Source organism: Falco biarmicus, chromosome 2 (assembly GCF_023638135.1).
Source record: "Falco biarmicus isolate bFalBia1 chromosome 2, bFalBia1.pri, whole genome shotgun sequence".
NCBI lineage: Eukaryota > Metazoa > Chordata > Aves > Falconiformes > Falconidae > Falco > Falco biarmicus.
In genome coordinates, this window is record NC_079289.1 from 3,184,321 (window position 1) to 3,197,016 (window position 12,696).

Genomic DNA, 12,696 nt, shown 5'->3' on the forward strand with positions numbered 1-12,696 from the left:
CGGCAGGCTGCCTTACCCTTCCTGTGCAGTAGTCTGCTGGCCCCAGTTTTACAGTCTTGTCTCCTCCAAGGTTAGTTCAGATTCCCTGGGAGCTCTGGTTTTGTAAGCATCTGATTCTATCTTTGGGAGTGCAGCAGGGCCTGGAGTCAGTAAGAGTCGGGATAGTTGCTGGGCAAAAACGGCAGGGATCTTCTTCCCAGTTCCCCCTGTGGGCTGCAGCAGTTCAGCTAGCTGGACCAAGCAGCGGTGTGAGAAGAACTGAGCCCTTTAAGTGATGATGCATTCTGTTCCCCTCCAATGGGGAAGATCTCCACGTTTCATTTCAGTAGTTCAGCCTTGCAGCAGCTGTAATCTCCCAGAGGAGATACCATGGGGCTGTTCCCATTGGGTTTTGCCAGCTCTTCACTCGGTTACACTGACGAGGGGCAGTCCCTGAGAGTGATGGGAGCTCAAATGTACAGCAGCAGACCACCAAGGACTTGTGATTGTCACTGGGTCTTCCCAAAGGCTTGCAATTATAGAGTTTAATTTAGGCAGGTTTTTTAAATTTTAATCTAGGCAGTTTCTCGATGGGTAGTTTTTCCATAACACGTGGGATCTCCAGGTTTAACCCGGGTGCCGGAAAACCCCAACAACTACACATATGCTGAATAAATGTTCGCAGCTCTGGGGCACACCAGGTTTCTATTGGGTGCCACAGTAACGATTTGCAACTAATTTTTCATGAACAATTCCTTAGGGGAGTATTCATGGGGTAGGGGATTTATTACCCACGTTTCAACTCTATTATCTGGAATGTTTAAGGACCACGTTTGTTTAACGTTTGAGGGACCACGCTATGAAAGTGCTTGATTATGAAAGAGCGATTATGGTGGACGTACCTCTTTTGTTACGAATTTGAACACGCCAACTCGGGCATAACGGGACGTTATATTCATGGTGTATGGGTTCACCATGGGGTCTCGATACATACTGGATCCCCCCTTTCCAAGGGGTCCGGGTCCCCTGCTCAATAGGCAGCTTGTAGAGTTAGCGACCACGGCCCCCTTGGGTCATCAGCAGTTAGGAAACCCCTGGCCCCCAGTACCCTTGGGCCTCGTCTTCCAACAGCAGGACTCGATAGCCTCCTGTCAGTGATACTCTCCATACATACTCTGTCTCAGTTTCTTGAGCTAACCTGGTGTATTTTTCCTGGAATTTCGACACTTTGGCTGCCGAGTGCGGCACCGTCTGGATAGTAACGTGTGGGGCTTCCCCACCTTGGCTGCTGTCGGTGGTCTCAGCTTAATCACAGACCTCATTAGGACTTCCTCATTCTTGGGGTAAAATATTTCTCGGTCCATTTCCAACTCCTTAGACAAGTACAAAGGTCTTGGGCCCTGTTTCTCGGCCCGCCGTGCCGATCTTGTAAATCCCAGCAGACTATCCACAACAGAATTAAGATCTGTCTGATCAGGAGATCCTTGTCCCCCTTCCTCTCATTCGGACCGTGAAGTTTGTTCTCCGTCCAATGCATCTGAGAGAGCGTGTGGAGTCGCTGAGTGCTGTTACGTTCAGCACTTAGCTGGCTCTGCAGGGTTTTTATATGTTCTTGCAAGGGTTTAACCATTTCATCATTAGTTGGTTTAATCAGGCGCCTCTCCTTCTGGGCCGCCACTCGTGCGGCTCCCAACACAGCACGCACCGTGGCTTTTCCTGGTCACGCTTCTCGTTCCTTCCTAAGCGGTGTCATTCTATCTGCTACAGCTTTTGAATCGTGCCAGCTAACATGGCCCCGTGCCATCCCTGGTGAGGAAAGGCACGCCTTACAGTCCTTCAACTTTTCAGTAGGAGGGGAGCAGTCAAGCACCGGCATTTCCCAGGCAGCCATGGCTTGCCACTGCTCAAACGTCTCCCGGCTTACGCGGAGAGGCCGCTTCCCTGCTCTCCCTGCCCACCCTCAGCGGGGGAAGGGGAGAGTGAGTGAGCTTCGCAAATCCCCAGGGAAGGTCACAGGTGTGGATAACTGGCTAGCTGAAAAGGGTCACATAGACATAGTCCAGCTGGCTGGACAAAAATGCACATGGCTCTCAGCTGATCTGAAGTAAAGCAAAAATACACTGTCTTTGGCTGTCCTTGTTACACAATAACAGGAAGATTTCGGTGGGAAAAGAACGTTGCAGGTGGGAACACATAACTACAGAAGAGAAATAGTGTGAAATGGGGATAATGGACATGGATTGTGATTGTATGTGTCTGCTTAAGGAATGTGGGTATGGTGACTAGTCATGGGTGCGGTGACAACTACAGTTTTGAGGAGACGCCTGTCCCTCCTCCTCTAACAAAGGGGCTATTTAAAAGAGAATGAGAAAAGATGAGAGACATTCAAATGCTGTCTAGAGGGAGGGAGTGCTAAGTCTCCTTGCTGGAGAAGATTGGGTGGTCACAAGGACATGAATCACCTGAAGAAGATCGGATGGTCACAAGAACATGAATCACCTACAAACCTGCAAGACCACCACATTCCAGGAAAGGGACTGATAAGCTAATTAACATACGAAGCGGGGTTTAGGTAACGAATATGTATAGGTGTTAATTGAATATTCATTTGTTCATTGTATAAATGTGAGATGGTTCGTCACTTCGGGTATGCACGCTTGTGGAGGAGCGATCCCCCGTGCATCTGCGCGCAATAAACATACCTACTTTATAACTTTTGAGTTATAGAGTCTAATTCCGCACGTCACAGAAGAGAAACAAGGGGCGGGCTTGGTATTTAGGCAACTAACCAATAATGATCTTAACTTTTGTAATATGTATGAGCTAATTATAAGAAGGCATAAAAGGTGACTGTAAGAGACAATAAACGAAGTCTGCTGATCACTCATATTGAGCGACTGCGTCTTCCCTCCGTCGCGACAAATGGCGCCCGAACAGGGACCCTAGAGAGGGCTGAACCTGCGAGCCACGGTTCGACGGAGATTCGGGTACCGGTCCTGAAAGCAGCGCAGGAGGCGGAAGGGCACAGTCCCCGCGCCCGGGAGCACCTACAGAGGGTCCCGCCGGCCACGCGTCGCCGAAGTCTCGCAAAGGCTGCAACAGCGCTGACGACGGTATGGAGAGACAAGCGACGTACGGTTTGTTCATATGCTTTTTAGAAAAGCGGAGCGTTCAGGACATAGATTGTAAAAAGGCATTACCCGGGTTATTAGCGTATGGGATAGCATCCGGGACCCCCGCGGCAGCAGCGAGCGGCGGCGTGCGGCCCGGCAGGCCCCTTCCCGGCCGCGGTTTCTCTCCAAGGCGGCACCCCCCCGGCTCCGATCGGCGCCATGGCGATGCAAGCGGCCAAGCGAGCTAGGATCCGGCTGCCCCCAGAGATCCACCGGATCCTTTATATTCGGAACCTGCCGTATAAAATCACGGCGGAGGAAATGTATGATATGTTTGGGAAATACGGACCTATTCGACAAATCAGAGTTGGAAACACTCCTGAAACAAGAGGAACAGCTTAAGCTCCTCAAGGAAAAATACGGACTTGATTACAAACCCACCAAAAAAAAAAAAAAAAAAAAAAAAAGTGCTTCAGATGTCCCCTACAAGAAATGGGTTTCTGCCTTGAACTAGCAAACATCTCTGTGTTTAACGAGAAGCCTTTTTGCCTTGATGGAGATAATTTATTCTGTATTCTGTATTTATGCTGTATTCTGAATGTGGAAATTGGTTGGGACTAGGAGGCTGGCTTAAAGGCATTTTGCAAACGGGATTATTATTTTTGATCATTATTGTAATAATAGGTTTTTTGATCAAAACCAGCCAAAATTATTTGTAAGCATTAGGCATATCTGAAGAGAATGCCTTTATTTGAATCAGCAGTTAAGGTGTAGTTTAGTCTGATGCTGTGGTTTTATCTGCTTCTGGTGAATTTTTGAAGTGATGAAATCAGAGATATAAGGTATACTAAGAGTTATGAGGTAATAAGGTAATGATCTAAGTAAGGGTGCTGTCTTTTGTATCTACAAGTGCAATATGCTTTTATGTAGCAGAGAGAAACTTTAACAATAATGCTGCTTGAGCGAGATGTGCATGTGACAACTTGGGAAAAGGGATATCACAACTGGAGTGCAACTGTGTTTCTACGTCTGGCAGAGTGAAATCTTTGAAGACCTGAGTTTAGACAGTCTAAAATAAATTGTTAGCATTCAGAAAACCCATCTTAGGCCTCTTTTGCTTACATAGTGTTATGGAAGTCAACTGCTATTGTAGAGAATTAATGATTTTTTAATACATATTAACAAACACTACTATTTTAACTTGAGGCAGTTGAGTGAGAAATACTCACGTGTAGCATTTGAGGGAATGTCAGCATAAATCGCACTTACAGTAAGACTGCATTTTTAATTACTGTACTCGTTAAGATTCGATGATGCCGTAAGGCTAAGGCCTTTTATCACGGATTGGTTCTGAACTAAAAGGTGTGTGCACATGTAGATATGCACATTTGTGTTATTTTCCTTAATTGGCTACAAAATAATATAATTAGGTTGGGGACTAGATCTTGGGAATTTGTCTATTATACTTCTGTTTGTTAAGGAACGTGCATAACACACAGCATCCATGTAGGCTTGGCTTGTGGCACAGTTGTCAAATTTAGCATAGACATTCAGACAGATAAGCAACGTACTCTTCTTGTGTGTATCACCTACAAGCCATTATGGCTTAGTGTCTAAATCTGTATGTAACTGTTGAAAAATCCACTTATGAATGTATATAGCTTAGAACTAATTTTTTCCCTTTGTTGATTCTTTGATATCAGTGAGGTATTCTTCAGAAAATGTATGGACTGGTTGGTTGCATAAGGGCAGTTGTTATTTGGACAGAAAATTGTTAATGGTCGGGGATTTTCCACTAAAATATTTGCAAATATTCCGAGTCAAACATCAGTTTGGTTTCTTTTTGGGTTTTGAGCTTGCATTAGTCCATGTTCAGAACTTTAAAATTACCCTTGAATTTTCTAAACTTTTTATATTACTGGAACAGAAAGAGCATCTAAATTAAAGCTTCAAGCTAACTCTATTTTTCAAGTATTTCAGGAATTATACTTCTGAACTGAGATTTTATAAGTTGGCTGTGTATTTTCCTGTGTTTAAAAGCTGTTATTGAAAATGGTCAACCAAGCCTATGTCGCCCAAAATAAAAACGGGGGAATTGTGGATAACTGGCTAGCTGAAAAGGGTCACATAGACATAGTCCAGCTGGCTGGACAAAAATGCACATGGCTCTCAGCTGATCTGAAGTAAAGCAAAAATACACTGTCTTTGGCTGTCCTTGTTACACAATAACAGGAAGATTTCGGTGGGAAAAGAATGTTGCAGGTGGGAACACATAACTACAGAAGAGAAACAAGGGGCGGGCTTGGTATTTAGGCAACTAACCAATAATGAGCTTAACTTTTGTAATATGTATGAGCTAATTATAAGAAGGCATAAAAGGTGACTGTAAGAGGCAATAAACGAAGTCTGCTGATCACTCATACTGAGTGACTGTGTCTTCCCTCCGTCGCAACGGGTCACAGGGGTTGTCCAGTGCCACAAAGGGAAAGGGGGGCTCTGGCTGCCCCAGGAATTTTCACAAAGGGGGGCTGTGACTGCCCCAGTGATGTCACAAAGGGGGGCGGGGGCGGCTGCCTCCCGTACTATAAAAGGGGGGTGCGCGCCCCACGGGGAAGGCAGTGGGCCGTCTGGCACCGTCTGGGCGGGCTGCAGACTGCAGCCTCTGCCACACTCCGGCAGTGCTGGGTGTCCTCTCACTGGGGACCCAGTAGGTCACTGGGGATCTGCACCGTGGGTCTGGGCTGAGAACTCGGAGCACCGTGGCCACACCACAGCCAGCGCCATGGGGCATCACGACATCCCCACGCTGTCTGACATGCTCCACGTCATGATGCTCGTGCTGCAGCTCAGCCTGGTCTCGGCCATACTGCAGTTCAGGCGACTCCGGGTAGGTGACAGTTGCACTGCACTGCCCCTCCGTGCAGGGAGGGGTAGGGTGGGAGGTTAAGGTGTGGGGCCGGGAGCTGTTTCCGTCTCCTCACCCAGCTGCTGGGGTCCTGCAGGGGCGTAGGAAGAAGACAGAGCCTCAGACGAGCACGACAAGAGCCCGGTTCGAGGAGGAGAGCGGTGAGTGGCTCCGGCCCCAATTGACCTGGAAACGGGTGACACCCTGCAGAAGGCCTGGCCTGGGGCTCTGGGCTGCTGGCCACTCACACCATCTCCTCTCTTGGCAGCTTCTCCCCAGGCACATGGAGCAGCAGAGAAGCCCACACCAACCGTGGAGATGGGGTAAGCGCAGGGGACACCCACAGGTCCTGCCCCAGACCCTCAGCCCATGCCCTGCCCCTGCCCACGCTGGGCAGCGCTGCCTGCCGCCAAGGAGGGTGTGCTGCCCGTGAGTCCTGCCGGAGGGGCCGGGTGCAGCGGGGGTCTCTTCCCTCTCCCCCTCTGCAGGGCAAGCCTGGAAGCGTCAAGCGTGGAGCACTGCTCCCCAGAGACCGTGCCGCACTCCCTGTCCCGGAGCAGCTCCTCTTCACTGAACTCCCCCTGCTCCTTTCCAGAGCCCTGGCCGGCTGCAACAGCAGAGCCAGCATCGATGAACATCTTGGGACCTCAGTATTCTTTTAAAACCATCTGCATGCTGGCGGGGCAGCCAGGGCTCCCAACTGGCTTCAACATCCCACTGGAGCTGCCAGAGGGGCCAAAGCACGAGGAGTTCCCCACGGATGGCAGGGACAGGGCGCAGAGCCCCGTCGATGTGGAGCCACCCCCAGGCAGCCCCTCCGCCATGGTCACAGAGAACCTCGCTGAAGAGCTCATCCATATAGTCCAGGACGCCCTCAAAATGACCAAGCAGTGCAAGAAGTTTCTGCGGATGCAGATAGCCAAGTGTCGAGGGGCGGCCTGTGCTGGGGCCCTCCCCAGGGTTCCTTCCCCCCTGCTCACCAGGGAAGAGGAACAGCCCCAGCCAGGGCTGCTGAGACCCAGAGCGTCGCGCAAGAGGGGCCTTAGAGTGAAGCTGCCGCAGTCGGACACAGATACTGACAATGCTGCAGATGGGGACAAGGACAAACATAAGGAGACACGACCAGGCAGAAGCAGCTCCATCGATGTGGAGCCACCCCCAGGCAGCCCCTCAGCCATAGTCACAAAGAACCGCACTAAGGAGTTAATGTGCATCACGCAGGACACCCTCAAAGTGACCGAGCAGTACGAAAGGTTTCTGCAGAGGCTGACAGCCATGTGTCAAAAGGCGGCCTGTGCTGGGGCCCTCCCCAGGGTTCCTTCCCCCCTGCTCACCAGGGAAGAGGAACAGCCCCAGCCAGGGCTGCTGAGACCCAGAGTGTCGCGCAAGAGGGGCCTTAGAGTGAAGCTACCGGGGGCGGATGCAGACAAGGACAATGCTGCAGGTGGGGACAAGGACAAACATAAGGAGACGCGACGAGGTAGAAGCTGCCCCATCGATGTGCAGCCACCCCCTGGCAGCCCCTCGGCCATGGTCACAGAGAACCACACTGAGGAGTTCATGTGCATCATGCAGGACACCCTCGAAAACATCGAGCAGTACGAAAGGTTTCTGCAGATGCTGACAGCCAAGTGGCGAGGGGCGGCCTGTGCTGGGGCCCTCCCCAGGGTTCCTTCCCCCCTGCTCACCAGGGAAGAGGAACAGCCCCAGCCAGGGCTGCTGAGAGCCAGAGTGTCGCGCAAGAGGGGCCTTAGAGTGGAGCTGCCGGGGGCGGATGCAGACAAGGACAATGCTGCAGGTGGGGACAAGGACAAACATAAGGAGACGCGACCAGGCAGAAGCAGACCTGTAAAAGCACGCAGGAGGAGCCCAAAGGAAGTTAACAACAGTTGCCCCACAGAGCCAGGCAGAAGCAGCACCAGTGGCCAGGACAACACCATCTCCGTGGGCAGGAGCACCCCGGCAGAGCCCAGTCCCCAGCAGCAGGTGCCCACGGGGAGCTGCCTAGAGGACTGGTGGAGACGCCTGTGGCGGCCACGCTGCATCTGCTTCTGCAAGACCCCGCCGTGGCAGCGCTAGTGTCAGTAGAGGAGCACGATCCCCTGCCAGTGAGCAGCTGGGGGAGTGCAGGGCTGGGAACTGCCTGGGAAGCTCCCCCCCTCTGAAATATTAAAAAAGAAATGTTTTCTCTATCCCTGGTGCTGTGGCTCGTCCATCCATCCCACAGCTGGGGCTGCGACACCGTCAGTGCCCAACCCCAGTGGGGTAAAACGTTTCTCGGTCCATTTCCAACTCCTTAGACAAGTACAAAGGTCTTGGGCCCTGTTTCTCGGCCCGCCGTGCCGATCTTGTAAATCCCAGCAGACTATCCACAACAGAATTAAGATCTGTCTGATCAGGAGATTCTTGTCCCCCTTCCTCTCATTCGGACCGTGAAGTTTGTTCTCCATCCAAGGCATCTGAGAGAGCGTGTGGAGTCGCTGAGTGCTGTTACGTTCAGCACTTAGCTGGCTCTGCAGGGTTTTTATATGTTCTTGCAAGGGTTTAACCATTTCATCATTAGTTGGTTTAATCAGGCGCCTCTCCTTCTGGGCCGCCACTCGTGCGGCTCCCAACACAGCACGCACCGTGGCTTTTCCTGGTCACGCTTCTCGTTCCTTCCTAAGCGGTGTCATTCTATCTGCTACAGCTTTTGAATCGTGCCAGCTAACATGGCCCCGTGCCATCCCTGGTGAGGAAAGGCACGCCTTACAGTCCTTCAACTTTTCAGTAAGAGGGGAGCAGTCAAGCACCGGCATTTCCCAGGCAGCCATGGCTTGCCACTGCTCAAACGTCTCCCGGCTTACGCGGAGAGGCCGCTTCCCTGCTCTCCCTGCCCACCCTCACCGGGGGAAGGGGAGAGTGAGTGAGCTTCGCAAATCCCCAGGGAAGGTCACAGGTGTGGATAACTGGCTAGCTGAAAAGGGTCACATAGACATAGTCCAGCTGGCTGGACAAAAATGCACATGGCTCTCAGCTGATCTGAAGTAAAGCAAAAATACACTGTCTTTGGCTGTCCTTGTTACACAATAACAGGAAGATTTCGGTGGGAAAAGAACGTTGCAGGTGGGAACACATAACTACAGAAGAGAAACAAGGGGCGGGCTTGGTATTTAGGCAACTAACCAATAATGAGCTTAACTTTTGTAATATGTATGAGCTAATTATAAGAAGGCATAAAAGGTGACTGTAAGAGACAATAAACGAAGTCTGCTGATCACTCATATTGAGCGACTGTGTCTTCCCTCCGTTGCGACAGGTCACAGGGGTTGTCCAGTGCCACAAAGGGAAAGGGGGGCTCTGGTTGCCCCAGGAATTTTCACAAAGGGGGGCTGTGACTGCCCCAGTGATGTCACAAAGGGGGGCGGGGGCGGCTGCCTCCCGTACTATAAAAGGGGGGTGCGCGCCCCACGGGGAAGGCAGTGGGCCGTCTGGCACCGTCTGGGTGGGCTGCAGACTGCAGCCTCTGCCACACTCCGGCAGTGCTGGGTGTCCTCTCACTGGGGACCCAGTAGGTCACTGGGGATCTGCACCGTGGGTCTGTGCTGACAACTCGGAGCACCGTGGCCACACCACAGCCAGCGCCATGGGGCATCACGACATCCCCACGCTGTCTGACATGCTCCACGTCATGATGCTCATGCTGCAGCTCAGCCTGGTCTCGGCCATACTGTATTTCAGGCGACTCCGGGTAGGTGACAGTTGCACTGCACTGCCCCTCCGTGCAGGGAGGGGTAGGGTGGGAGGTTAAGGTGTGGGGCCGGGAGCTGTTTCCGTCTCCTCACCCAGCTGCTGGGGTCCTGCAGGGGCGTAGGAAGAAGACAAAGCCTCAGACGAGCACGACAAGAGCCCGGTTCGAGGAGGAGAGCAGTGAGTGGCTCCGGCCCCAATTGACCTGGAAACGGGTGACACCCTGCAGAAGGCCTGGCCTGGGGCTCTGGGCTGCTGGCCACTCACACCATCTCCTCTCTTGGCAGCTTCTCCCCAGGCACATGGAGCAGCAGAGAAGCCCACACCAACCGTGGAGATGGGGTAAGCGCAGGGGACACCCACAGGTCCTGCCCCAGACCCTCAGCCCATGCCCTGCCCCTGCCCACGCTGGGCAGCGCTGCCTGCCGCCAAGGAGGGTGTGCTGCCCGTGAGTCCTGCCGGAGGGGCCGGGTGCAGCGGGGGTCTCTTCCCTCTCCCCCTCTGCAGGGCAAGCCTGGAAGCGTCAAGCGTGGAGCACTGCTCCCCAGAGACCGTGCCGCACTCCCTGTCCCGGAGCAGCTCCTCTTCACTGAACTCCCCCTGCTCCTTCCCAGAGCCCTGGCCGGCTGCAACAGCAGAGCCAGCATCGATGAACATCTTGGGACCTCAGTATTCTTTTAAAACCATCTGCATGCTGGCGGGGCAGCCAGGGCTCCCAACTGGCTTCAACATCCCACTGGAGCTGCCAGAGGGGCCAAAGCACGAGGAGTTCCCCACGGATGGCAGGGACAGGGCGCAGAGCCCCGTCGATGTGGAGCCACCCCCAGGCAGCCCCTCGGCCATGGTCACAGGGAACCTCGCTGAAGAGCTCATCCATATAGTCCAGGACGCCCTCAAATTGAGCAAGCAGTGCAAAAAGTTTCTGCGGATGCAGATAGCCAAGTGGCAAAAAGTGGCCTGTTCTGAGGCCCTCCCCAGGGTTCCTTCCCCCCTGCTCACCAGGGAAGAGGAACAGCCCCAGCCAGGGCTGCTGAGAGCCAGAGTGTCGCGCAAGAGGGGCCTTAGAGTGAAGCTACCGGGGGCGGATGCAGACAAGGACAATGCTGCAGATGGGAACAAGGACAAACATAAGGAGACACGACCAGGCAGAAGCAGCTCCATCGATGTGGAGCCACCCCCTGGCAGCCCCTCGGCCATAGGCACAAAGAACCGCACTAAGGAGTTAAAGTGCATCATGCAGGACACCATCGAAAAGATCGAGCAGTACAAAGGGATTCTGCAGATGCTGACAGCCATGTGTCAAAACATGGCCTGTGCTGGGGCCCTCCCCAGGGTTCCTTCCCCCCTGCTCACCAGGGAAGAGGAACAGCCCCAGCCAGGGCTGCTGAGACCCAGAGTGTCGCGCAAGAGGGGCCTTAGAGTGAAGCTGCCGCAGTCGGACACAGATACTGACAATGCTGCAGGTGGAGACAAAGACAAGCATAAGGAGATGCGACCAGGCAGAAGCAGCTCCATCGATGTGGAGCCACCCCCAGGCAGCCCCTCGGCCATGGTCACAGAGAACCACACTGAGGAGTTCATGTACATCATTCAGGACACCCTCGAAAACATCGAGCAGTACGAAAGGTTTCTGCAGATGCTGACAGCCAAGTGGCGAGGGGCGGCCTGTGCTGGGGCCCTCCCCAGGGTTCCTTCCCCCCTGCTCACCAGGGAAGAGGAACAGCCCCAGCCAGGGCTGCTGAGACCCAGAGTGTCGCGCAAGAGGGGCCTTAGAATGAAGCTGCCGGGGGCGGATGCAGACAAGGACAATGCTGCAGGTGGGAACAAGGACAAACATAAGGAGACGCGACCAGGCAGAAGCAGACCTGTAAAAGCACGCAGGAGGAGCCCGAAGGAAGTTAACAACAGTTGCCCCACAGAGCCAGGCAGAAGCAGCCCTGTACAAGCGGGCAGGACGAGCCCAAACGAAGTTAACAAGAGCTGCCCCACAGAGCCAGGCAGAAGCAGCCCTGTACAAGCGGGCAGGACGAGCCCAAACGAAGTTAATGAGAGTTGCCCCACAGAGCCAGGCAGAAGCAGCCCTGTACAAGCGGGCAGGAGGAGCCCAAACGAAGTTAACAAGAGCTGCCCCACAGAGCCAGGCAGAAGCAGCCCTGTACAAGCGGGCAGGACGAGCCCAAACGAAGTTAACAAGAGCTGCCCCACAGGGCCAGGCAGAAGCAGCCCTGTACAAGCGGGCAGGACGAGCCCAAACGAAGTTAACGAGAGCTGCCCCACAGGGCCAGGCAGAAGCAGCACCAGTGGCCAGGACAACACCATCTCCGTGGGCAGGAGCACCCCGGCAGAGCCCAGTCCCCAGCAGCAGGTGCCCACGGGCAGGGCATGTGACCAAGCGGCCCCAGCGCTGTGCTGGGCAGGACGATGCCTGCAGAAGGTCTGCAGCTGTCTGTGTAGCTGCCTAAAGGACTGGTGGAGACGCCTGTGGCGGCCACGCTGCATCTGCTTCTGCAAGACCCCGCCGTGGCAGCGCTAGTGTCAGTAGAGGAGCACGATCCCCTGCCAGTGAGCAGCTGGGGGAGTGCAGGGCTGGGAACTGCCTGGGAAGCTCCCCCCCCATCTGAAATGTTAAAAAAGAAATGTTTTCTCTCTCCCTGGTGCTGTGGCTTGTCCATCCATCCCACAGCTGGGGCTGCGACACCGTCAGTGCCCAGCCCCAGTGGGGACGGGCTGGCACTGGGCACTGCTGGCACCCACAAAATGGGGGGTGGTCGTGTCTGGCACCCCAGTGGTTGCGCTGCCTTCGGAGGACCGGGCTGGGCTGGAGAAAGGGGCTGGCAGGAACCTCACTGGGTGCAGCAAGTGCCGAGTCCTGCCCCTGGGGAGGAACAAGCCCCGGCACCAGCACAGGCTGCGGACGCCCGGCTGGAAAGCAGCTTGGCAGAGAGGGGCCTGGTGGGCACCTCAACCAGC

General features: G+C 54.0%; 2 protein-coding genes across 3 annotated transcripts in view; both read left to right on the forward strand.

The window, feature by feature from the left end:
- LOC130144283 (uncharacterized) overlaps positions 1-12,372 on the forward strand; it is a 38,378-nt gene extending 26,006 nt beyond the window's left edge. Inside the window, 3 exon segments of the mRNA XM_056327699.1 lie at positions 9,843-9,906; positions 10,014-10,068; positions 10,234-12,372. Coding sequence (XP_056183674.1) covers positions 9,843-9,906; positions 10,014-10,068; positions 10,234-12,259 — 2,145 coding nt within the window. The 3' untranslated portion in view covers positions 12,260-12,372.
- On the forward strand, positions 5,533-8,189 carry LOC130144546 (uncharacterized). Of its 2 annotated transcripts, XM_056328422.1 has the most exons (3): positions 5,915-6,158; positions 6,266-6,320; positions 6,486-8,189. In XM_056328422.1, the coding sequence occupies exons 2-3, from the start codon at positions 6,316-6,318 to the stop codon at positions 8,074-8,076; spliced, it is 1,596 nt and encodes a 531-aa protein (XP_056184397.1). In that variant the 5' UTR covers positions 5,915-6,158; positions 6,266-6,315; the 3' UTR covers positions 8,077-8,189. The 2 variants fall into 2 exon arrangements, with proteins under 2 accessions (XP_056184398.1, XP_056184397.1); XM_056328423.1 differs by having other exon boundaries at positions 5,533-6,320.
- Positions 12,373-12,696: the final 324 nt, after the last annotated feature.